The 27,991-nt window shown below is 39.2% G+C and overlaps 1 protein-coding gene across 2 annotated transcripts in view; it reads right to left on the bottom strand.

The window, feature by feature from the left end:
- The window catches only part of REPS2 (RALBP1 associated Eps domain containing 2), a 251,389-nt gene that overhangs the window by 166,258 nt on the left and 57,140 nt on the right, over positions 1–27,991 (bottom strand). Inside the window, exons 2-4 of one of the 2 annotated variants that reach the window (XM_070291379.1) lie at positions 22,685–22,808; positions 4,292–4,440; positions 1,356–1,479 (exon numbers count right to left, since the gene is read on the bottom strand). In XM_070291379.1, coding sequence (XP_070147480.1) covers positions 1,356–1,479; positions 4,292–4,440; positions 22,685–22,808 — 397 coding nt within the window. Of the gene's footprint in view, positions 1–1,355; positions 1,483–4,291; positions 4,441–22,684; positions 22,809–27,991 lie in introns of both variants that reach the window. The other variant, XM_070291380.1, reaches the window with a different exon arrangement.

The raw sequence follows: 27,991 nt of genomic DNA, 5'->3' as shown, positions 1-27,991 counted from the left end.
ATAGGATGCTATTACTCTGTTTCAAACGAAACGAGGAAAATCATGGTTCAGAGTAGTAAGTAGCTTGCCCAAAGTCACATAACTAGTCACATAAACCCTCATCTTCTGATTCCAATCAAAAGATTTTCCCAGGACTTCCCTGGTGACACAGTGGATAGGAATCTGCCTGCTAATGCAGGGGATATGTGTTTGATCCCTGGTCCAGGAAGATTCCACATGCCATAGGGCAACTAAGCCCATCAGCCACAACTACTGAGCCTGAGAGCTGCAACTACTGAAGCTCATGTGCCTAGACCCTGTACTCCACAAGAGAAGCCACCACAATGCGAAGCCCAAGTACCACAACAAAGAGTAGTTCCCACTTGCTGCAACTAGAGAAAGTCTGTGCAAAGCAACAAAGACCCAGCACAGCCAAAAATAAAAAAGAAAGAAAAATTAAAGAAAAAAAGATTTTCTCATTATGCCATACCTGCTTCTTTCAGCAAGATTATAGCCTCTCTTTAGTTCAGTCTAGCACACTTTTATCTGTGTCCCTCTAGAAGTCATCACTATTTTCAATGCAGCAAAAACCTGCAGAAACTGGGTCATTTTCAGTTACAGCTCACAGAATAAAAAGAGTGGGGGGTTACAGATATCCAATTCTAGAATACCTATAAAGGTCATATCTTCAGCTAGGAGCCTGAACTCCACAAGGACAAGATGCTGCAGTGAATTTGTGGAGCTTTAAGCACTGCAGCCTAGGCAGCCAACTGTATAAGTCATTCTCAGAACCAACTAACATATTTTACCACTAACATAGCCAACGTAACACAAATGTGAGCAAGCAAGCAAGGGCACAATTGGGTACTTCACACACCTCAACACAACGCTTCCCCTGGCATTTCTCTTATTATTTTTATTCTCAAGCACAAGAGCTAAATATTTTCACTTATGTGCTCAGTCTTTAAAGGTTGAATCAATTCTTCTGCAGAATTCTATTTTTTAAGTAGTTTCATGAGAGCAGGTATCATATAAATATGTTTGGTATGTTTGCAGAAAGGAATAAGAATTCCAAAACAATACAAATTCTTCATGTGTGATGTTCCTGTGTAATGAAATTTGTAAATGAAGGATTAAATCATCTAAATCATTATCTACAAGTCTAAAGATAAACTAGTTTGTAGGACAGAAAACAAGGCATTACTAATATAGATTTCATTTTGTGTTTTTTTTTAAACCTTGCTTGAGAGTATAAAATTAAATTGAGTCTGGTTTACAGAGCCGGAGATAAGTCAGGAGACTCAGAAACTGGTCACATTGCTGACTGATAGAGCAAAGTGTCTCTAAGACACTGCCTGGGACAGCTGGCCTCTTACCTGAATGCATCTGCTCCGTGCTGCTCCGCAGTTTGCTGTAGCCATGGCTCAAGGGCACCCTCTGGTAATGAGGCGGGGAAGAAGGAGGGGAGGCAAGAGGTGACATCGAGGGAGACTGCGTTTCCTGCTTCAAAGAACCAGAGTAGAGTTCAGAGGGAATCACTCAAGAAGCCTGGTGCTCTGAGCTGCAGTTATGAAGTATAATGACTGCTTTAACAAATGAAGATGCTTTCTCAAAAACGCAGCTTGGTTAAAAAGCACTGTCTGAGGATTCAAAAGTCTCCCAGAGAACAGTCTCACCAGAATTCAGTTACCTAAATTACTAAAACAAGCCTGACACACTTCCAGTTACTCCAATAATACTATCCTTGGGAAAACAAAAGACAACTGATCACATGAAATAACATTCAAACTCTACAATTTTGATCTCTTTGTGAATAGATTCAATTTTCATTCATTAATAAAAGCTCTTATTCCCTGGATCTACACTTATCAAGTTTTCCAACAATGTGGATATTTTTTAAATATTTTAAATGGTAATGCTAAATATTCTTGGAGCTGACTAGTCAAAGTAAAATGTCAACTTTTTTTATACTGAGAAATTCCAAAACAATTCATTATGGGTAAACTCCAACTAGCCTACTCCTAAACACTAGGATGGCACCTTAATAAAGTACAAATCTCAATTCGAATGTGAACTTTATGTAGGACCACAGGCGAGACAAGCTACTATTACTTGGCTTTTTACTATTACTCGGCTACTGGGTTTCCTCTCTTTTTTTAATGCTACTAATAGACTGGTAACAAGGAAACCATACTTTTTATCAGCATAGAGACTATATATGTGTTCTTAGTAAAAAATAATAATAATAATAGTAATTCAATCTGAGATATCAATCAAGTACTCTTTTTCAAGTAAAAGAATATTTGCTTTGAATTATAAGTTCACAGCCACAGACTGGGTGGGCCTAGCATAAATCCAGACTGAAGTGAAAGGATGTGTCCTCAGTGACACAGCCAGGGGATGAGCCTGAAAAATTCCCAGAGCATCAATCATCCTGGGATAGTGGGCCCTCATTCCTCTCCAAACGCTGGTGGGAAAACATGCCAAAGAGTACTGGCTGAAGATTCTGATATAGGCATACCTCATTTCATTGCACTTCACAGCTACTACTTTTTTTGAAAAACAAAGTTTATGGCAACCCTGCATCAAGCAAGTCTACCAGCACCGCTTTTCCAATAGTATTTGCTCACTTCATGTCTCTGTGTCACATTCTGACAATTCTTAACAATATTTCAAACATTTTCATTATTATCATATTTTTATGGCAATGTATAATCAGTGAGGTTTAATGTTACTACTACTTGCTAAGATGGTAAGTTAGCAATTTTTAGCAATAAAGCATTTTTTAAAATAAGATATAAACATTACAGTTTTTTAGCCACAATGCTATTGCACATTTAGTAGACCATGCTCCTCTGTCCATGGGATTTTCCAGGCAAGAGTACTGGAGTGGGGTGCCATTTCCTTCTCCAGAAGATCTTCCTGATCCAGGGACTGAACCCAGGTCTCCCACATTGTAAGCAAGACGCTTTACCATCTGAGCCACCAGGGAAGTCCTTAGTAAACTACAGTATAGTGTAAATCTAACTTTTGTAAGCACTGCTGCTGCTGCTAAGTCACTTCAGTCATGTCCGACTCTGTGCGACCCCATAGATGGTAGCCCACCAGGCTCCCCCGTCCCTGGGATTCTCCAGGCAAGAATACGGGAGTGGGTTGCCATTTCCTCCTCCATTTGTAAGCACTAGGAAACCAAAAACTTGTGTGACTACTGCCGTGGTCTGAAACTGAACCTGCACTGTCGCCAAAGTATGCCTGTACTCCTTTTTATATAAATCTCTGAAGAACTAGTTTAAAATGTATGAGAATTAGGACATTATACAACAGAACATGCTATATGTCACTTAAATATGACATTTCTGCAACAATACTTCAAATATCCAGCATTATTAGGGTGAACCATATACATTCATTTTCCAACTTAATCCTTTAATAGTCACTGCATTTGAAAAATATTTTTATTGGTCTTTCTAAAACATGACAAATTTCTTTTCCATATAGAAGGTACTACATTGAATATGATTTGACTTTTCTGCATAATTCAGTATCTTCACTGCAAGTACCTTGATGCCCTGAGTGCTCACTAATGTGTAAGTCTATTTTACCTCTTATTGACAGACTCACTCATCTGGAATTTTACACTTTTCTCTCTACTCATTACTATCTGACTATTGTAATTAGTGGTCTAATTTTAAAAGCCTGTACACCCATTCTTGTTCCTGACCTGTACATGTAAAGGCAGCATTTCCCAAGATGGCCCTCCAAATATGCCCCCCAAGAAGGGATTCCCTGGTGAAATAAGTTTAGTACATGCCAATCTCCAGGTCTCTTTATTGCAGGACTTGTCAGGGCCTTTACTGTGCTAATATGCACCGTGAATGTCTAAGACAAGAGTATTTAGCCTTTCCCCCAAGAATAAGGCATGAAACAGCATTCTCCAACCACATTTAACCAGAGAAACCAGATATTTTAGAAGAAAGCACTTATTAAAAACTCCTAGAGGTTACATTTCAAAGAACCCATTTGGAAATGGTGGTTAGATAAATCAAATAAGTGTGTTAAAGCAGTAGCCTTACTTGAGACACAATTCTACATTAAAGTAGGCTCTAAATGGCCCATAGATGGCTCTTGGTAATTGCTATGCATCAGCCTCTCCTTCTAGCTACAAGGAAACTTTATAGGCACACTCCAAGCCTATAATTGTATCCCAGATGGTGCAATTCAAGGAACTGGAAGTTTGACAGCAGCTATGAGGCACTGCTCTGTGAGGGTTCATGGTCAGAAGCAAACAGACTTGCCTGACCAGACTATTTACCTGTTTATCCTCATCGTCGATTCTTTTGAAGGTATTTTTTTCTGTGATTAAATACGGAATCTGAACTTTAGTTCCATGCAGCTCAGCCGTGTTCCCAAACCGGATTTCAGCATCAGTCTTTGACATCATAAAGCGAGGCAGCGGCAGTTCTTTAAGAGCAGAATCAAAGAAGCTCAAGTGAGACTTTATTTGAAAACTGAAAAAAGGGGAACTCAATGGCCAAAAGATGAGTCACTTTTGAGGAAAAATTCCAGAGCACTAAATATAGATTAAATCTGATTTCAACACAATAAAGACTCCTATAATAATGTCATGATAGAAAAATGCTACAGTTTAAGCAAGGTATCTTGGCTCAACATTTTTAAACGCTGTCCAATCATTCTAGAACAAATTCAGGTTTTGGACAGATCTCCCATTTCAGCCTTTAGTTTGGCACCAAGAAAAGGGATGTGACATTGTAGAAATCAGTATAAAGCAACAACAGTAGCAGGGAAAACTTATATAGTATTTATTATATGCCAGAGATTATATTAAGATCTGCAAATATTAACTTATTTAATCCTCACAACTCGCTACAGTAAGATGATCATTATCCTTCTTTTACAGATGTGGACTCAGACCAGAAGGAGCTAAGATGACACAGTGTATCTGTGGCAGAGCTGGCTCTTCACAAGTCAGTGCTGCTGCCCTATAGAAAGGCCCCTCATTCCCAGGGCAGACTTACTGGATACAACACGTTCTCATCCTGTTATTGCTCAAGGAATTTTCACACACAATCTCCAGTTGTCTTTTTGTAATGGAATAAGGAAAATGGCATCAAGTTAGAGCAATCAATCCAACATTCAGTCAAATTCTACTGTTAAAACCATTAGCCACACTCAATATCACAAAGAGCTGAAATGCAACAGTCTGGTGTATTTACTTACCTTTCAAATTTCTGACAAAACTATTCTGAAAACAGAAATGATACTTTGGCACACTTCAAGTTCTCAGCACAGCAAATCGCACACAATAACACAGCACAAAGAACACCAAAAATGGGTACAATATTCTGGATTAGGCATAATGATTTGCATCTGGATTCATTGTTTAGGATAATATTCATCAGTGTGCCTTTGCCTTCCCTTAGCTTGCTCTTCCAAAAACACAGCTGCACTTCCAATGATTGCTGCTGTGTTACAGCCAGAAAACATCTTAGCAACAGCAAGAGTATCTCAGCTCCCCAGGCAAAGAAGGCCCCTGGTTCTCTAATATCCACATCATGTTTATTTTTAGTTGCTATGTCCACATTCAATTCAAAGAAGTAGGCAATATGACAAATCCCTGCGTGATCAATCAGCCAAGAGCCCGAGAGACATGAATAGAATAACCAATCTGGAAAATTAAACCAAGACTTTCCCCTAAAGAGACAATGGTCACCATTTTTAATATTTTATTATTTCCTAACCTTGGCAGCTCTTCAGCACTCAAGGCAGGACTGGACTTCAAAAGAAAGAAGGCAAGAGAAAAGAAAGTCTAGATTCTCAGTAAATCAAATATGAGCTAATCCTACGATTCTCTTCTCAGAAAGGTATTTATTACAGCTCAGTCTGCAAAAAGGATCTTAAAAAATTGAACAAGATCACATAAAATAACTTGTACTCTAATCTGCCCACAAGAGAATGACGCTACTTACAAGCCCTATCTGAAAAAAGAAGAAAAAAAAAAAAAGGAAAAGTTCAGCATTTGTAAGCTCCCTGACCAGTGTTTCACTGCTATTTAACATATAACTCCAGGAACAATGGAACACAAACCGGGTTGGTGAATATCAACTATTACACTAAGGCCCCCAGCTGTCCTTTAGGACACTGTCATATCACAAATTCTCCTTCCCTGGCTATGGCATTTCTCCAGAATTGTTCACCTGGGAAAGAATCTCCCTCCCTCAGACAGCAAAAGACAAAATACAGCTGAATTTCTCTCATACTTTCTTTGTTTACAAGGCTTTAAACAACTTTTACTTAACAGAATTGTAACCATATATAATGATATTCCTATTATTGAAAACTAATAAAGATGCTATTTTTCTTAAGGTGGTGCAAGATTTTTTTTATGCTACAAGCTTTTTAAAAGTGAAAAGCAAAACTAGTTTGTCAACGTTCAGTCTAAATGTTGCTTCATAGTCGTATGTACAGCAAATTTAATAGCAATACTTTATTAGAAAGTTAATCAATAAAGTACCTACTATCCAGTGATATATGTCAAGTAATCACAGGAGAAGATCTATCTGCAATAATTGGTTAGAATCTTTTCTCCCAAACTGAATTAAATTAGCACACAGGAAACAAATTAAGAGTTCAAATAAAATACTGACAGGGGCCAAGGACACAATGAGCACAGCAATCATTTGTCTCATAATGGTGTCTTAGGTTGTATTCTTTGAACACAGAAATGCTTTGTATATTAAATAGAAATGACTATTTTTCCCTTCCACAAAGAAAATTATGTCTCTGCTTTTTTAAACATGTGATCCTCTAAGGGAAAAATCCTTTGTTTTCCCATGTTTGATGGAGTCATGAATATTAGAAATACATCAATCTCCTCAATTCATTATAAAAAACATAAGCAGCATAAATGCAGTAATAAAAGATTAATTACAAAGAGGCAGCTGCTGTGCACTGTCCTCAAAAGACCCTGATGCTGGGAAAGATTGAAGGTGGGAGGAGAAAGGAACAACAGAGGATGAGATAGTTGGATGGCATCACCGACTCAATGGACATGAGTTTGGGTAAACTCCGGGAGTTGGTGATGGAGAAGGAGGCCTGGCATGCTGCAGTCCAGGGGGTCACAGAGTTGGACATGACTGAGTGACTGAACTGAACCGAGAAATATAATCGCAGTCACATGTATCATTGTAAATTGTATAGTAGCTACATTAACAACAACAAAAAATGTTAAGTGAAGAAGCCAGTGAAAAAATACAAATACTGCATGGTTTCACTTACATGACGGATCAATCGTCAAACTCAAGGAAACACAAGGTAGAACGGTGGATGCCAGAGGCTGAAGGGAAGGGAACTGGGGAGCTGTTTAATGGGGGTGGAGTTTCCACCTTGCAATGTAGGCAGATTGGTTGCATAACAATGTGGATATACTTAACACTACTGAACTGTATACTTAAAAATGGTTAAGATGATTTTATATTATGTATGTTCTGTCACACCTAAAATTTTTCAACTTAAAAAAAAGCAAAAAAAGAGGTAAAATTAATTTAGTAATTTTAATCCAATGTTATCAATGACAGCATGTAAACAAGATAAAAATTAATATAACAGTTTACATTCTCTTTTCAGACTAATGCTTTAAACCCCATGTGTACTTACCTGTACCACAGACCTCAATTCAGATACACCACATTTCAGGCACTCAGGAGCTGCAGTAGTATGGCTACTGGCTGCCCTACTGGAAAGGCAGTTTGGCTGATGGTTGCTATGACGCAATATGGACCACTATGGCCAGAGATCTAGATTTTACTAAGAAATACTATAATGTTAAAAATCAACAAATAATTGATTTATTCTTAAATTATGTATGGAGTATTTTGTATGGAGGGATGATGATGATGTACACAGAGCTTAAGAATTTGAAGACTTTTAAAAATTTATTTATTTTTGGCCATGCTGGGTCTTCATTGCTGCAGGCTTTTCTCTAGTTGCATCAAGGGTTTCTCATTGCAGTGGATTCTCTTGTTGCAGAGCACAGATTCTAGGGAGCACAGGCTTCAGCAGTTGTGGCTCCCAGACTCTAGAGCACAGGCTCAATAGTTGTGGTGCATAGGCTTAGTTGCTCGACAGCATGTGGGATCTTCCCAGGGCACGGATCAATTCTGTGTCTCCTGCATTGGCAGGCAGATTCTTTGCCACTGAGCTACCAGGAAGCCTCATTTGAAGACTTTTAACAAATGTATATATAACCTCATAACAAACACCCAAACTGCTTTCTAGTTAATCACCTCCCCTTCTCCCACTGAGCAATGTACTCTAATTTCTAAATCCACAGATTACCTTTGCCACTATAGAACTTCACATAATGGAATCATACAATATTAATCTTTGTGCCTAGCTTTTCTGGTAACACCTTGTGATAATCATCCAATGTACAACATAATCATCTAAAGACATAGTTCATTCTTTTTCACTGCTATGGAGTAATCCACTTTTATGAATATACTAAAATTTTTTAAACCTAGTCTCTGTGATGAACATTTGGGTTGTTTTCAGTTTGGAGTCATTATAAACATAGTTACTGTGCACAGTCTTATAAATTACTTTTGAGAGACATGAATTCATCAGTCTTGAGATATAACTATGAGCCACATTCAACCTGCTGTCTATTTCCATATAGCTCTTGAGTACTATATAGTAGTAGTATAAGTATAAACTATGTACAAAATAAGCTACAAGCATGTATTATACAACACAAGGAACATAGCCAATATTTTATAAGTATAAATGGAGTATAATCTTTAAAACCTATGTGTGAATCACTATATCATACACCTGTAACTTATATAATACTATACATCAAAGTATACTTCAGTTTTTAAAAATAGTATTTTCATTAAAAAACAATAGGTTTTACATTTTTGAATGCTTGGAAAACATCAAAAGAAAAATAATTCATGATGTGAAAATTATGAAATACAAATTTCAATATCCATAAATAAAGTTTTACTGGAACACAGCCATGCTCTTTTGTTTACACATTCTGCTTTCCCAGTTCAAGAGCAGAGCTGGATATTTGCAATAAAAGCCATATAGCTCACAAAGCCTAAAATATACACTACCTACCCCTTTACAGGAAAAGTTTGCTGACACCTGTCTTATACAATACAGTGCTTAAAATAAAACATAGTCTTACTAAAACAAAAAAGTTTCATTTAATGGAAAAACATTTTACATTACTTGAGCTTTTAATTTAAATTTTAAGTAATTTAAATTGTTGATTTAATTAAAATTCAATTTCTCACTGGCACTAGACACATTTTAAATGCTCCATAGCCAGTTTCACAGGACTAGTGACTACCATATGAGACAGCACAGTTTAGATGCCTGGCCAAAGGATTACCCAATTTTATGCTCACAAAAACACTACAAACCAGCTACTACTGGACATCTGCTCCAGTATGAAAAACACTGACAGTGTATTAAAAAGCAGAAACATAACTTTGCTGACAAAGGTTCGTATAGTCAAAGCTATGGTTTTTCCAATAGCCGTGTATGGATGTGAGAACTGGACCATAAAGAAGGCTGAGCATCAAAGAACTGATGCTTTCGAATATGGTTTTTCCAATAGCCATGTATGGATGTGAGAATTGGACCATAAAGAAGGCTGAGCATTAACAAAATGATGCTTTCGAATTGTGGTGTTAGAGAAGATTCTCGAGAGTCCCTTGGACTGCAAGGAGATCAAACTAGTCTGTCCTAAAGGAAATCAACCCTGAATATTCACTGGAAAGAATGAGGCTAAAGCTGAAGCTCCAATACTTTGGTCACCTGATGCAAAGAGCCAACTCACTGGAAAAAGACTTTGATGTTGGGAAAGATTGAGGGCAGGAGGACAAGTAGGCAGCAGAGGATGACATGGTTAGATAGCATCACTGACTCAATGGACATGAATTTGAACAAACTACAAGAGATAATGAAGGATAGGGGAGCCTGCCATGCTCTAGTGACTGAAGGAACTCTCGAGTAGTTCAAGGGTCAGTTGTAATTGTTATCCTTTATAATCCTACAACTTTGTACACATTTAAAACATTACTCCAAAATAGAGACACAGATTTACAGAACAAACATATGGATACCAAGGGGGAAATGGGGATGGGATGAAATGTGAGATTGGTATTGACATACATATCCTACTATGTATAATGTCTACGCCCCAACCAGTAATGCTGAAGAAACTAAATTAAACGGTTCTATGAAGACCTACAAAACCTTCTAGAACTAAAACCCAAAAAAGATGTCCTTTTCATTATAGGGGGCTGGAATGCAAGAGTAGGAGGTCAAGAAATACCTGGAGTAACAGGCAAATTTGGCTTTGGAGTACAGAATGAAGCAGGGCAAAGACTAACAGAGTTTTGCCAAGAGAACACACTGGTCATAGAAAACACCCTCTTCCAACAACACAAGAGAAGACTCTACACATGGACATCACCGACTCACACATGACCAATACTGAAATCAGACTGATTATATTCTTTGCAGCCAAAGATGAAGAAGTTCTATACAGTCAGCAAAAATAAGACCAGGAGCTGACTGTGGCACAGATCATGAACTCCTTATTGCCAAATTCAGACGTGATTGAAGAAAGTAGGAGAAACCACTAGAACATTCAGTTCAGTTCAGTTCAGTCACTTAGTCATGTCCTACTCTTTGTGACCCCATGAATCACAGCATGCCAGGCCTCCCTGTCCATCACCAACTCCCAGAGTTCACTCAGATTCACATCCATCGAGGCAGTGATGCCATCCAGCCATCTCATCCTCTGTTGTCCCCTTCTCCTCCTGCTCCCAATCCCTCCCAGCATCACAGTCTTTTCCAATGAGTCAAGTCTTCGCATGAGGTGGCCAAAGTACTGGAGTTTTACCTTTAGCATCATTCCTTCCAAAGAATTCCCAGGGCTGATCTCCTTCAGAATGGACTGGCTGGATCTCCTTGCTGTCCAAGGGACTCTCAGCAGTCTTCTCCAACACCACAGTCAAAAGCATCAATTCTTCGGCACTCGGCTTTCTTCACAGTCCAACTCTCATATCCATACATGACCACTAGAAAAACCATAGCCTTGACTAGATGGGCCTTTGTTGGAAAAGTAATGTCTCTGCTTTTCAATATGCTATCTAGGTTGGTCATAACTTTTCTTCCAAGGAGTAAGCGTCTTTTAATTTCATGGCTGCAGTCACCATCTGCAGTGATTTTGGAGCCCCAAAAAATAAAGTCTGACACTGTTTCCATTGTTTCCCCATCTATTTGCCATGCAGTGATGGGACCAGATGCCATGATCTTCCTTTTCTGAATGTTGAGCTTTAAGCCAACTTTTTCACTCTCCACTTTGACTTTCATCAAGAGGCTTTTTAGTTCCTTCACTTTCTGCCATAAGGGTGGTGTCATCTGCATATCTGAGGTTATTGATATTTCTCCCAGCAATCTTGATTCCACCTTGTGTTTCTCCCAGCCCAGCGTTTCTCATGATGTACTCTGCATAGAAGTTAAATAAGCAGGGTGACAATATACAGCCTTGACGTGCTCCTTTTCCTATTTGGAACCAGTCAGTTGTTTCATGTCCAGTTCTAACTGTTGCTTCCTGACCTGCATACAGGTTTCTCAAGAGGCAGGTCAGGTGGTCTGGTATTCCCATCTCTTTCAGAATTTTCCACAGTTTATTGTGATCCACACAGTCAAAGGCTTTGGCATAGTCAATAAAGCAGAAATAGATGTTTTTCTGGAACTCTCTTGCTTTTTCGATGATCCAGCGAATGTTGGCAATTTGATCTTTGGTTTCTCTGACTTTTCTAAAACTAGCTTGAACATCTGTAAATTCATGGTTCATGTATTGCTAAAGCCTGGCTTGAAGAATTTTGAGCATTACTTTACTAACATGTGAGATGAGTACAATTGTGCAGTAGTTTGAGCATTCTTTGGCATTGCCTTTCTTTGGGATTGGAGTGAAAACTGACCTTTTCCAGGACTGTGGCCACTGCTGAGTTTTCCAAATTTGCTGGCATATTGAGTGCAGCACTTTCACAGCATCATCTTTCAGGATTTGAAAAAGCATTCAGGTATGACCTAAATCAAATCTCTTACAATTATATAGTGGAAGTGACATATAGATTCAAGGGATTAGATCTGATAGACAGAGTGCCTGAAGAACTATGGATTGAGATTCGTGACACTGTACAGGAGGCAGGGACCAAGATCATCCCCAAGGAAAAGAAAAGTAAAAAGGTAAAATGGTTGTCTGAGGAGGCCTTACAAAGAGCTGTGAATAGAAAAGAAGCCAAAGGCAAAGGAGAAAAGGAACCATTTGAATGCAGAGTTTCAAAGAATAGCAAAGAGAGATAAGACAGACTTTCTCAGCAATCAAGCCAAACAAATAGAGATAAACAATAGAAAGGGAAAATCTAGAGATCTCTTCAAGAAAATTAGAGATACCAACAGAACATTTCATGCAAAGATGGGCACAATGAAGAACAGCAATAGTATGGACCTAACAGAAGCAGAAGACATTAAGAAGAGGTGGCAAGAATACACAGAAGAACTATACAAAAAAGATCTTCATGACCCAGATAATCACGATAGTGTAATCACCAACTTAGAGCCAGACATCCTGGAATGCGAAGTAAAGTGGGCCTTAGGAAGCATCACTAAAAACAAGGAGGTGATGGAATTCCAGTTGAGCTATTTCAAATATTAAAAGATGATGCTGTCAAAGTGCTGCACTCAATATGCCAACAAATTTGGAAAACTCAGCAGTAGCCACAGGACTGGAAAAGGTCGGTTTTCATTCCAATCCCAAAGAAAGGCAATGCCAAAGAATGCTCAAACTACCACATAATTGCACTCATCTCACACACTAGTAAAGTAATGGTCAAAATTCTCCAAGCCAGGCTTCAACAGTACGTGAACCATGAACTTCCAGAGGTTCAGGCTGGGTTTGGAAAAGGCAGAGGAACCAGAGATCAAATTGCCAATATCCACTGGATCATAAGAAAAAAGCAACAGAGTTTCAGAAAATCATCTATTTCTGCTTTATTGAATATGCCAAAGCCTTTGACTGTGTGGAGCACAATAAACTGTGGAAAATTCTGAAAGAGATGGGAATACTAGACCACCTGACTTGCCTCTTGAGAAATCTGTACACAGGTCAGAAAGCAACAGTTAGAACTGGACGTGGAACAACAGACTGGTTCCAAATAGGGAAAGGAGTACACCAAGGCTGTATATTGTCACCCTGCTTATTTAACTTCTATGCAGAGTACATCATGAGAAATGCTGGACTGGATGAAACACAAGCAGGAATCAAGACTGCCAGGAGAAATATCAATAACCTTAGATATGCAGATGACACCACTTTTACGATCGAAAGTGAAGAAGAACTAAAGAATCTTTAGATGAAAGTGAAAGAGGAGAGTGAAAAAGTTGGCTTAAAGCTCAACATTAAGAAAACTATGATCATGGCATCTGGTCCCATAACTTCATGCAAATAGATGGGGAAACAATGGAAACAGGGACAGACTTTTTGGACGGGCTCCAAAACCACTGCAGATGGTGAGTGCAGCCATGAAATTAAAAGACACTTACTCCTTAGAAGAGACGTTATGACCAACCTAGACAGCATATTCAAAAGCAGAGACATTACTTTGCCAACAAAGGTCCATCTAATCAAAGCTATGGTTTTTCCAGTAGTCATTTATGAATGTGAGAGTTGGACTATAAAGAAAGCTGAGCACTGAAGAATTGATTCTTTTGAACCGTGGTGTTGGAGAAGATTCTTGAGAGTCCCTTGGACAGCAAGGAGATCCAGCCAGTCCATTCTAAAGGAAATCAGTCCTGAATGTTCATTGGAAGGACTGATGCTGAAGCTGAAACTCCAATACTTTAGCCACCTGATGCGAAGAGCTGACTCACTGGAAAAGACCCTGATGCTGGGAAAGACTGAAGGCAGGAGAAGAAGGGGACGACAGAGGATGAGATAGTTGGATGGCATCACCAACTCAAGGGACATGAGTTTAAGTAAACTCTGGGAGTTGGCGATGGACAGGGAGGCCTGGCATGCTGCAGTCCATAGGGTCACAGAGTGTCAGACACAACTGAGCGACTGAACGCAACTGAACTGAACTATGTTAAAATAGATAACTAATGAGAGCCTAATCTATAGCACAGGGAACTCTCTCAGTGCTCTGTGGTGACCTAAATGGGAAGGAAATCTGAAAAACTGGATATATGTATGTGTGCTTAGTCGCTCGTCGTGTCCAACTCTTTGTGATCCATGGACTGCAGTCCACCAGGCTTCTCTGTGCGTGGGGATTCTCCAGGCACAAATACCAGAGTGGGTAGCCTTTCCCTTCTCCAGGGGATCGTCCCAAACCAGGGATCAAACCCAGGTCTCCCACATTGCAGGCAGATTCTTCACCATCTGAGCCACCAGGATATACGTATATATATATGACTAATTCACCTTCCTGCACAGCAAAAACTAACACAACATTATAAAGCAACTATATTCCAATAATTTTTTTAAATTGCTCCAAGAAGGGGTTCACAGGTTTCACACTGTCAAAGGGGTCATGGCACAATAAAGTTTCAAAACACTACTCTAGACCCTGCTACACCTTCCCTCAGTCCTCACACTTCCTATTGGCCTGTCTTTGGAAGGCAGGAAGGTTTGCTCCCAGCACAAATGTTCACACATGGTTTCCTCCTCAGGAACTCTCTGCCAGCCTTGAACTTCACCCCAGTACCACCTTCTGCCCTCCTAAGTTAGCTTTCCCAACAGCATTACCCCAGCTCCCACTAGGGTGAGGCTAGAGAAAAGCCTGGGGCTAGCACTTGAGGTACTCCCTCTCAGGGCCCTGGAAAGTCAGAGTCAGCACTTGCAGGGTCCAGGGAGCTAGAACCCCTAAAGTTATACATCCCCTACAGTTATACACCCTGGGTGCCTCTTGCCTCTCTCCAGTTTGGGCCCTAATGTGACCAAATCTGTACTCAGAGCTTAAGCAAAGCTCTTGAAGATACTCCACTTGACTGTCTTTAGAAGTCACTCTCAACCCTGGCTCCACAGAAGAATCACCTGGGGTGCTCTGAAAAACCTTGTGCTAAAGCCACATATCTGCAGGTAGTCCCAGGTTCCTGTAGTTTTTATTTTGCATTTAAAGTTATCCAGATGATTCTCAAGTGCATACAAGGTTGGGAACCAATGCCTAAGAGAGATGACTTCTGTAAGCATCCTCAGAAGTTCCTGGTGAACGTGAATTCCAAATGTTTGTGTTAAAAAGAGTGACAGATGATTAAGACACTCCCCATGCCCAGGCATTTGGGTCTTCATGTATTCATTCAACAAACATGCCCTGAGCACCAACAAGGCCCCTCAGTACAGGGGTTACCAGAGGCTCCTCCCTTCCCCTTAGATGTGCAGACTGCTGAGGAAGATAGCCAAAAAATTACTCAAACCTGTAAAGGAGTACTTACAAACCCTAACAAAAGAGCTATGAAGGAGCAGGCAGTGAGAGAATTAAGCAAGGAGGGGACTGTCACATTATCCAGCACTAATAGGCCCATCCAAGGATTACCTAATTCCCTAGGGATGAATGCTTTTAAGTTACTATTTACTCTTGATGAAGCATTTTACAATTCTGAAAGGGTGATATTAACTTGTGGAAAATTTGTTGGATAACAAACACTTCTTTTCTGATAGCAGTGCAAATGAATTTTATCTTACAAAAGAGTATAATAACCCAGTTACAGTTTTATTTTTCTGTAGGGCATTAATCAATTTTGTACGTAATTTAGCAAGCTTATTCCAGCATTCTTTCTTTCCGTGACTATAAATACTTCTGACTTTCCTACATTTTCTTGAACCAGCTCTACTATATGCTGGTTCCTTTGTTAATGAATTAATTTGACAGGACATACTTTAGATAGGGTGTCAGGGACAGCCTTGGAACCCTAAAGGGTGAGGAGGAGATGCAGCCCTGGAAGGAGAGGATGGAGAACAGACCACTAGCAACCCAAGATCTTGACATAACATGCTCTTTCCTGCAGTAGGAAAGAGGTGGCCCAGAAATGGATACACAACCAGTAAGGCTGGGGGACAGATTACAAGAAAGAAAAGATATTTGAAATGAGGAGGGGTAGTAGGCAGAGACTAGATTATGTAAGGCCTTACAGATAACTGTAGGGACTTCGAACTTTGTGCTATGTACAATAAGCAAACACAGGGAGAGTTTCAAGGAGCTATATAAAATAATCTATTTTGAAAAAGCTACTTTTAGTGCTACGTGGGGAAAGAGACTGGAGTAGAAAAGAGAAAAGTCCAAGAAACTAATGACAAAACCATTGTGGCACTCACGAAAGTGGCTGCAGGTGGCCTCATTTAGCAGAGGTAGAAAGATGCAGGAAACAAGCAATGAGATTGGCAGAACTTTTTAAAAAAATTAATTATTTTAATTGGAGGATAATTACTTTACATATCGTGATGGTTTTTGCCATACATTGACATGAAACAGCCACAGGTGCACATGTGTGCCCCCATCGTGAACCCCCCTCCCGAACCCCCCTCCCACCTCCCTCCCCACTCCATCCCTCCCCACTCCATCCCTCCAGGTTGCCCCAGAGCACAGGCTTTGGATGTCCTGCTTCACTCATTGAACTTGCACTGGTCATCTATTTTACATATGGTAATACACATTTCAATGCTATTCTCTCAATCATCCCACTTCCTGGATCAGAAAGTTGTGGTACATTTTCTGCCAATGGACATCTAGGTTGCTTCCATGTCCTAGCCATTGTAAACAGTGCCACAATGAACACTGAGGTACATGTGTCTCTTTCAATTCTGGTTTCCTCGGTGTGTATGCCCAGCAGTGGGATTGCTGGGTTGTATGCCAGTTCTATTTCCAGTTTTTCAGGAATGTCCACACTGTTCTCCATAGTGGCTGTGCCAGTTTGCATTCCCACCAACAGTGTAAGAGGGTTCCCTTTTCTCCACACTCTCTCCAGCATTTACTGTCTGTAGACTTCTTGATGACGGCCATTCTGACCAGCATGAGATGATACCTTATTGTGGTTTTGATTTGCATTTCTCTAATAATGAGTGATGTTGAGCATTTTTTCATGTGTTTATTAGCCATCTGTATGTCTTCTTTGGAGAAATGTCTGTTTAGTTCTTTGGCCCATTTTTGCTTGGGTTGTTTGGGGGGTTTTTTTGGGTATTGAGCTGCATGAGCTGCTTGTATATTTTGGAGATTAATTATTTGTCAGTTGTTTTATTTACTATTATTTTCTCCCATTCTGAAGGCTGCCTTTTCACCTTGCTTATAGTTTTCTTCCTTGTGCAAAAGCTTTTAAGCTTAATTAGGTCCCATTTGTTTATTTTTGTTTTTACTTCCATTACTCTGGGAGGTGGGTCATAGAGGATCCTGCTGTGATCTATGTCAGAGAGTATTTTGTCTAAGTTTTCCTCTAAGAGTTTTATAATTTCTGATTTTACATTTAGATCTTTAATCCATTTTTTAGTTTATTTTTGTGTATGGTGTTAGAAAGCATTCTAGTTCCATTCTTTTACATGTGCCTAACCACTTTTCCCCAGGACCACTTGTTAAAGAGACTGTCTTTTCTCCATTGTATATTTTTGCCTTCTTTGTCAAAGATAAGGTGTCCATAGGTGTGTGGATTTATCTCTGGGCTTTCTATTTTCTTTCATCGATCTACATTTCTGTCTTTGTGCCAGTACCATACTGTCTTGATGACTGTAGCTTTGTAGTATAGTCTGAAGTCAGGAAGGTTGATTCCTCCAGGTCCATTCTTCTTTCTCAAGATTGCTTTGGCTATTCGAGGTTTTTTTGTATTTCCATACAAATTGTGAAATTATTTGTTCTAGTTCTTTGAAAAAAACTGTTGGTAGCTTGATAGGGACTGCATTGAATCTATAGATTGCTTTGGGTAGTATACTCATTTCACTATATTGATCCTTCTGATCCATGAACGTGGTATATTTCTGCATCTATCTCTGTATTCTTTGATTTCTTTCATCAGTGTTTTATAGTTTTCTATGTATTAGGTCTTTTGTTTCTTTAGGTAAATTTATTTATAAGTATTTTATTCTTTTTGTTGCAATGGTGAATGGGATTGTTTCCTTAATTTCTCTGTTTTTTCATTGCTAGTGTATAGGAATGCAAGGGATTTCTGTGTATTAATTTTTATCCTGCAACTTTACTATATTCATGGATTAGCTCTAGTAATTTTCTGGTGGTATCTTTAGGGTTCTCTATGTAGAAGATCATGTCATCTACAGTGAGAGTTTTAATTTGGATTCCTTTTATTTCTTTTTATTCTCTGATTGCTGTGGCTAGGACTTCCAAAACTATGTTGAATAGTAGTGGTGAGAGTAGGCACCCTTGTCTTATTCCTGATTTTAGTGGAAATACTTTCAATTTTTCGCTATTGAGGATAATGTTTGCTGTGGGTTTGTCAGATATGGCTTTTATTACGTTGAGGTATGTTCCTTCTAGGCCTGCTTTCTACAGAGTTTTTATCATAAATGGGTGTTGAATTTTGTCAAAGGCTTTCTCTGTATCTAATGAGATAATCAGGTGGTTTTTATCTATCAATTTGATAATATGGTATATCATATTGATTGATGTGTGAATACTGAAGAATCCTTGCATCCCTGGAATAAAGCCCACTTCGTCATGATGTATGATCCTTTTAATATGTTGTTGGATTCTGTTTGCTAGAATTTTGTTGAGAATTTTTGCACCTATGTTTATCAGTGATATTGCCCTGTAGTTTTCTTCTTTTGTGGTATCTTTGTCTGGTTTTGGTATCGGGGTGATGGTAGCCTCATAGAATGAGTTTGGGAGTTTGCCTTCCTCTGCAATTTTCTGGAAGAGTTTGAATAGGATAGGTGTTAGCTCTTCTCTAAATTTTTCATAGAATTCACCCATATTGGCAGGACTTCTGATGGATTATATTGTGAGGGAGGGAAAGGAGGAAATCAAGAACGTCTTCTAAGTTCCTGGCTTAAGCAACTGCATATGGTAGAGGTATTTAGCAAAATGGGAAAGACTAGGGGTTAAAGGCACACATACACACAGGCACATGCCACTCAATGACTCTTACAGAAGAAGGACTGAAAGGACCCACAACTCCCTGTGTGATAGGTCTTTCAGATTAGGCTCTCAGAGGGCATTCTCTTTCACCTTCAAGGTGTGTGTCATCAAACACTAAGCTAATCGATTTCAAGCAAAAAATTGGAAAATGCTAAATAGCAGCTCAAAGTTTGGCCCAGTCTTGCACTCATCCTTACTCAACATGCGCTGATTGCAAGTAACTTATTTTAAAAACCTTTAAATGAAGGAATAAAATCCAGAATTGTGTGGATCACAATAAACTGTGGAAAATTCTGAAAGAGATGGGAATACCAGACCACCTGACCTGCCTCTTGAGAAACCTATATGCAGGTCAGGAAGCAACAGTTAGAACTGGACATGGAACAACAGACTGGTTCCAAATAGGAAAAGGAGTACATCAAGGCAGTATACTGTCACCCTGCTTATTTAACTTCTATGCAGAGTACATCATGAGAAACGCTGGACTGGAAGAAACACAAGCTGGAATCAAGATTGCCAGGAGAAATATCAGTAACCTCAGATATGCAGATGACACCACCCTTATGGCAGAAAGTGAAGATGAACTAAAAAGCCTCTTGATGAAAATGAAAGAGGAGAGTGAAAAAGTTTGCTTAAAGCTCAACATTCAGAAAACGAAGATCATGGCATCTGGTCCCATCACTTCATGGCAAATAGATGGGAAAACAGTGGAAACAGTGTCAGACTTTATTTTTGGGGGCTCCAAAATCACTGCAGATGGTGACTGCAGCCATAAAATTAAAAGATGCTTACTCCTTGGAAGGAAGGTTATGTCCAACCTAGATAGCATATTGAAAAGCAGAGACATTACTTTTCCAACAAAGGCCCATCTAGTCAAGGCTATGGTTTTTCCTGTGGTCATGTATGGATGTGAGAGTTGGACTGTGAAGAAAGCCAAGTGCCGAAGAATTGATGCTTTTGAACTGTGGTGTTGGAGAAGACTCTTGAGAGTCCCTTGGACTGCAAAAAGATCCAACCAGTCCATTCTGAAGGAGATCAGCCCTGGATGTTCTTTGGAAAGAATGATGCTAAAGCTGAAACTCCAGTACTTTGGCCACCTCATGCGAAGAGCTGACTCATTGGAAAAGACTGTGATGCTGGGAGGGATTGGGGGCAGGAGGAGAAGGGGACAACAGAGGATGAGATGGCTGGATGGCATCACCGACTCAATGGACGTGAGTTTGAGTGAACTCCGGGAGATGGTGATGGACAGGGAGACCTGACATGCTGCGATTCATGGGGTTACAAAGAGTCGGATACAACTGAGTGACTGAACTGAACTGAACTGAACTGAATACTTAAACCCTCAGTGGTAAAAAGCAGCATCAGGATTTGTAAAATGGAGAAAGCCTCATATTTGGGAAAAGGGTTAATCCCTTATACAAGTGATAATTTAGACAATCCACCCCTTACACCCCCTCCCCCATCCCCAGGAAATTAAGCTATAGATCTAAGCACAGATCAGGTAAAAGATTTCAGTCTAACCAAATACAAGCAACAACGGTGTCAGAAGTTTATTCTTTTATACGACAAAGAAGCTCTGAACTCTTCCAGAAGATGAAGTTGGGAGATACTATAATAAAGATTAATGATCATTTATAATGGAATGAAAACTTTCAGTGCCTACCACAAATCAAAATTCAGTGAGCTATAACTCTGAACAGATCACAGCAAACACTGACCAACAGACACCAAACCAGCCACTGAAATTACACTCCATCAAGAAATCTATTTCAAGGAACCAAATTATATAATACTGAGGGATGCTTTGGGGGTCAGGTTTTTGTTTTTTTTTTTCCTGTTCAGGAAACATTCCAGATTTACAGATTAGAATCAGGACCTTACTAAACAGAAAAAATCATCCAGAAGAGGCTACTATGCATAACAATAAAAAGCCTGGGAAATGGAGGCTGAGATCCTGGCTGGAGCTGGTTAGAACCTAACATCCTTAGGCAAGTTGCTTAATTCCCCTACACTTCCATTTTCACATCTGTAAAATGTGGATAATAACAGCACCAGGATAGAGACTTTCAGAATTCACCCACATCCAGTCTCCTCTACTTGCAGGCACATGAGGGAACTACATCCCCCAAAGCCTGCTCTGCATGTCAGTAGAACCATGTGCCAAGTTCTGGCCAATACACTGTGAGCAGCAGTAACCTGAGTCACATCCAGGCCAAAGCATTTAACTGGTAGGCTGAGAAACTATTCCTCTGTTGTGGCAATTACAGGAACAGGTGCTGTGTTGGAGGTGCCACAGGATAAAGCTGCCAGGATCACAGAGCCAACACATGGAGGGCAGCTGCCCTGGAGGGTCACCCTGACCCACTGCAAAGCAGTATGCAAGCCTTTGTTCCATTAAGGCACTGACATTTCAGCGGTACTTGTTATCACAGCTTATTCTAAGCAATTCAAATTGACACAATTATCTAGTTTAGGTAAATGTCATGAGGACTAAATGATATAGTGTCTGGCACACACTAAGCCTTTAATAAAGATTAGCAGGATGATTGCAGCTTCCTGATGGTTAGTGTAAAAAAGCTTTGTTTTCTATAGTCAATTTACCAGAATCTTCTCTGCTATTTGGAGCTACAAGGTTACCATGGACTAACCATAAATCCTGAGCCCACACAAAGATCCACCAGGGACTTCACAGAACAGATAGGAATAGTTGGGTGATTTTTATCTCAAAATGAGGAAAAAGGCAAAGTTCCTGCATAGCTGTGTAGACACAGGAAAGTAATTCATATCACAGTGAACTAACAAAAGACCTCAGCACATCCACTGAATAATCATGTTCTTTAAACAGCTTGGTAAAAACCAGTACTGAAGCAGGGCAAATGATGCTAAGAGCTTGGGGCTTTGCTTTTGGTTTAAGTCATGAAAAGTGCTCAAGTATGTGGTGGGTTTGGGGCAGGAATAGCAAGATAAGAAAATGATAAATAAAAACTCTGAGAAGATAAATTCATTACGAAAAATAGCCCCCAAGTACTTAATAGGGCTTTGGGAATTGAGAGATTAAAAGATAATCATACTTGACATGCCTGGCAAGAACAGAAGAGAGAGAGAAGGGGCAGTGCCACTCAAACTCTCCTCGTTACTCAGTTCCTTGTCCCTCATAGAACCTTAAACAATAGATTCCTCAAGTGGAAAATTAAACTGAGTCTTACTATTTTGCCACAGGTTCTAGAACCCTTGTCCCAATCTTTCTCAGCTAAAGAACAAAATCTGTTTTTAATGGCAAGTCAGATAAAAGACTCGCTCAGGTCACTCTCTGAATTTTTTCTCATTAAAAAAAAGAAAACTAAGACACCTGGTAAGTCTTATTTTATAGAAGAGATGGAAGAAGACACAAAAAATTCCACAAACGCTTACAGAACAGGCCTTAAACCCAGGTCTCTTTTTTATGACAAAAATGGTTCTCGTTAAAAAAAAAAAAAAAAAAAAACTGTCATGGATGACAGAATGTATAAATGGGAGATACTTACCACATTTAATACTCTCTATCCGCACAGGGAGGCCAGACTGTGCCGCAGCAATTAATTTCAGGGCAACGTAAAACTGTGTCAGACCAAAATAACCAACCCGCTTGGCACCACACAATTCTGTGATCTGGAAACAGACAAGAGAAGGGATGCTGAAAATTCCATTTCATAATGGGAAAATGAGACAAGATAGATTATGAAATCTCAAGGATTTCACGGGGTAAATAATCAAAAAGTCCCTGGAGAGCCTATGTGTATACGCTGGTGGGATTCTTCATCCTCTAGCTTGCAGGGAGGTTTTCAATTTGGGTAATTCAATTCTACCCACGCATGATGTTTCAGAACTAGGTGATTATTCCTCCTCTTTCAAAGATAAAAATAAAAGTGGCAAAGGATGGCTGTTAATCTTCTTACAAAAGAGTGGCTTTTTCAGGGGGTGGACTGTAATGTACAAAGTCTAGAAAGTCACGAAGGTGAAAAGAGAACAGTTTAGTCATCACCATTATTTGTGGATTATCCCAGTTGATCGAAATTAAAAGTGAGTTCATTATTTTTTTAAAGTTCTTAAGCAAACTGATTTCCTAAGCATCAAAATTACATCTTGAGTGCACACCTCAAGGAAACAAAAAAAAGTACTACATACACAAATATTATTATCAAAATATTGCAATCTTTATCACTTGTAGACCTTAAACTAACATGATATGTCCTATTGGTAGTTTAAAATAACAAATTAAACATACAATGACTTCTTTAAAGTTATTTCTAAGTAAAAGATACTCCAAAATTCAAATAATACTAAGTGGGGATAAAGAACTAAGAAGTACCCTCCCTTCCTATGTCCCAGAGGAAAATATTACATATTTCTTCTAGAAATGTTCTCTGCATATATGTAGTACACACCTGTGTTTTTCCTGTTGTTTAATCAAACTTTATACAAATAGACTATCACATACTATTTTAGGACTTGTTTTTCATTTAGTATTATCCCTTGACTATTCTTCTCTATCAGCACAATTAAAATTACCACGTTGCTTTAACAACTGCATAATATTCTGCTATAAAGATATACTGTGCATTTTTTATTATTAGTTGGTTCCTTATGGATGGAATTTTAGATTTCCAATAATTACTTTTAGATTTAGATTTCCAATAATTACAGGAAAAATAATTATTCCAATAATTTCCAAAATATCACAAATGCTTTCAGAACAAACTATAAGCAGCCACTAAGTAATCTTAAGAAAATTACAATAAAAATTCAACTAGGATGTAAGCAAAAAATAGCAGCATAAGGGTCACCAAAAACGCTCTCCTCCATCAGAACAATGAGAAACTAACTAAAATGGACAGAACTCTGGAAATTGACCAAAAGTTTGCAGCTTTGGGCGGGGGCGGGGTTGGGTGCAGCGATGTTATTCAAGAAAAACAGCCTAATCTCAGGAAGAATGGTGAGTTTTGTGGCATTTTAACTGGCCTTACTTCCATTCTCTTTCACTCCTACTCTGGGCATTTTCACTGTATTGCAGACATCCCCAGCCTGCAGTCATAGTAAGACTGCCAGCCGTTGAAAGGACAGAGCTGGGCTTCTTGGTTGTGAAGACTACTGTTTATCATCAAACTGGGTTATCTTGCGGCCATTATTTCTTCAAATATTTTTCTGTCCCTCTCTCTTTCTCCTTCTGGTACTTCCAGTAGGCTACTGTCTACTGCTCCACTAGGAGCTACAGTTAGAGGGGTGAGTCCTATCTTCTCAGCTATACTCACCAAGAAGAGTCCTCCACTGCATGGAACTGATGGGGGTTGGGAAAGGATGAGGTCATGGCCCAAAGGCTGCTGGCTCACTGTTCTTACTAAGATTTAGTAGATTTTCTTGAATAAATGTTTCTACATTTGCTGTATGTCTTCAGGCCAATTTCCAGAGACTTTAAATGATTGTCCTTTATAATTTTTACAGTTGAGAGGTTATTTCACTGGGAGGAAGATCTGCTGAGTTTTTCACACTGCCATTCCAAAACTCTCAACCCTCTCAGATTGATTCTTGAGTGGAGAAGCAATAGAATGTTATGGTATAAAGAACAGTTCTTGGAGTAAATGACTTAGGTGTGAATCCCTGCCTTAGCACCAATCGGCTGCCTGTATAACCTAAGGCAAGTCACTTACCTTTTGTGCCTCAGTCTCCCCTTAAGTGTAAACAGGTACTCACCTCATGTAAGTTAAAGTAGCAGTGCCAACAATAGTGTCCATTCAATAAACATGCGATCATCTAATTTTTCGGCCCACTTGTTTATTTTGTTGCCATTCTAGCTGCATATTAGAATAACTTCAGTAGATTTTGAAAATAAAAAGGGACCTAGTCTCCACTTCCAAAGATTCTGCTTTAATTACTCAGTAGTGCAGCCCAGGCATGGGTATTTTTGTAACGCTCTCAAGGTAATTCTAAAGTGCAGCCAAAGCTGAGAATCACTGCTCTTTGGTAATCTCATTCTTTCCCAGGCGTCAATGACCATACAGAAATGCTAATGATCACCAAATCACTCTCTCCAAACCTAACAACTCGGATACTTCATGCAGTTTTCCAAAACCCTACTGGACATCTCTAGGTGGATACCCTAAGCCATCTCAGACATAATATAAATAAGCCGTACTCATTTGCCCCTCCTCACATAACCTTGAACCTGCTGATCTTCCAGCAACCCTCGCCTCAGCTGTTGGCATCAACCATACCATACCTTAAATCAGAAACTTATTTTCAATGTTAATCACATCCAGTCGATTCTATAACAGAACCATCTACCAAATCAAGCCGATCTTCTCATTTGCAACACCTTAATTCCTTCCTAATATCTCACTTGGCCATCATGACAGATTTTATTTTTTAGCAAAATTCACACAAATTAGCATAAAGCAGGGACAGGTTTCTTTTTTTTCTTCTTTAACTTTATTCCAATAGTTGGTGTTCTTCTCTCAACAAAAAAGTCAGGCACTAGGATCCCACAGGCCAAGTGGTGCAGCCAAAAAATATTTATAAAAAGTAAAAAAATAAATTACATCACAATAAGCCATCTATCTGCGTGTGACTAACTCTCCACTAGGCTAAGCTCTATGAAATAGGAAGATGTGTCTTGCTCATTAGTTTCTTTGCCCAGCACATTCTTTATGCTTAATAAACAGTGGTTGAACAGTTTGCTTGAACCAGTCTCCCCTCAGCAGATTTTCCAATTCCAGTTCATCCTCCATAGTGCCTACATATCTGCCTTTTAAAAGCTGACAATACTGTTCTCAGGCTGAAAGACATCTCAGCCTGGATCCTCACCACCCTCAGGACAAAACTCTTATCTTCATAGCATAGCACTAAAGTTCCTTCACAACCTGGCCCTGAGCAGCTTCTCTAGTTTCACCTCTTGACACACACACACACACACGTGGTCACAATTCTATAGCTGCATTCATCTTCTCTTGCTTTCCTAAAAACATCTTGCCCTTTTACACTTCTGTGCCTAGTGCACACAGTACACAAGATGGGGAACTAAATAGCCTTGAAGTCAAGGTTGGTCAGGCTGAAATCTAGTTTCCTCAAATATAAAATAGATACTGTCACTCCCATAAGAGTATGAGGGAAAAAATAAATAATGTACTAAATGAACCTACTATAATGCTTTGTTGTTGTTTAGTCACTAGGTCATGTCCAACTCTCTTGGGACCCCATAGACTGCAGCTTACCAGGCTCCTCAATCCATGGGATTTCCCAGGCAAGAATACTGGAGTGGGTTGCCATTTGCTTCTCCAGGGGATCTTCCCAAACCAAAGATCAAACCTGCCTCTCTTGCATGGCAAGTGAATTCTTTACCACTGAGGCACCAGGGAAGCCTGATATAATGCTTAGCAATGTTCAATAATTGTTGAGTTCCATCCTGGACCTGGAACATTCTCCCTCCCTACTAGATTAAGCTCAAATGTTACAGGCTCTATAGCTTCTTCCCAAGTCCCCAGGTATAGTCTATTTTCCCAGTATACACTCTGATTATTCAAATATCTATAAATGTCTATTACATGATATATTATTATCTTGCATACGTTCCAAAACAAATGAGGGGAAAGGAGTAAGTGAAGACTATGGGTGAAACAAGTATTATCAAGAGTTGCAGATGACTGAAGCTGGGTGATAGGTTCGTGAAGATTCATTCTCCTACTGTGTATTTCTTTAAGTTTATTTATTTTATTTTTTTTAGCTGTGCTTGATCTTCACTGATGCACATGGGCTTTCTCTAGTTGCAGTGAGTGGGGGCTACTGTCTAGTTGTGGCACATGGGTTTCTTATTGAGATGGCTTTTCTTGTTGCAGAGCTCAGGCTCTAGGAGTGTGGACTTCAGTAGCTGAAGCACATGAGCTCAGTAGTTTTGGCATGTGAGCTCAGTAGTTGTGTGGCATGGGCTTAGTTGCTGTGAGGCATGTAGGATCTTCCCAGACCAGGGATTTAACCTGTGCCCCCTGCATTGGCAGGTGGATTCTTTCTTTTTTTATTATTTTTTAAATATAAATTTATTTATTTTAATTGGAGGTTAATTACTTTACAATATTGTATTGGTTTTGCCATACATCAACATGAATCCGCCATAGGTATACACGTGTTTCTCAACCACTGGATCACCAGGGAAGTCCCTCCTACTGCATATTTTGTAGACATTTGAAATTCTCCATTTTCAAGCATTTTAATGTCTATTTCAACACTTATCACATATTATAATTATCTGTTTATCTTTTCCTCCCATTAAAATTTTTCTCTCCTAGGGCAAGGGCTAACTTCTACCAAGCTCCTAGTGCAACGATAGACACCCAGGATACAGTCCAAAAAATTCTCAATCAAGTGAATGAAGCAAAGCTTACAAATAAAATGTAATTGAGTTTTACAATACATTCCTTATTGTGAATAAATAAATTACACACCTTCAGATACAAGCTTGCCTATACATGGAAAAAACCAACATCATCAATACAGCTGTCTTGTAAAATAATTCCTAATATTGATAAATTATGATCCTTGGTATGGAAACAATTTAACAACCATAGTTCAGTCAGTGTTAATTTATTATCAAGGTAACCTTCAGTTAGTCCTTTACCATATCTACCACATGGAACTAGAAAAGTTCTTAACTAAAGGTCATTGAAATTTCTGCTAAAACATTCACTATGGTACTTTCAGACTAACACCCAAATCTCACATTAGTAAACTGCCTCATTTACCTTGGAATCTGCCCTTAGCTGCCATATACCAGCAGAAGCACTACTTTGTAGCCATCGTAGAAGATA

This window comes from Ovis canadensis, chromosome X (assembly GCF_042477335.2).
Source record: "Ovis canadensis isolate MfBH-ARS-UI-01 breed Bighorn chromosome X, ARS-UI_OviCan_v2, whole genome shotgun sequence".
NCBI lineage: Eukaryota > Metazoa > Chordata > Mammalia > Artiodactyla > Bovidae > Ovis > Ovis canadensis.
This window is presented reverse-complemented; position numbering and strand designations above follow the sequence as displayed.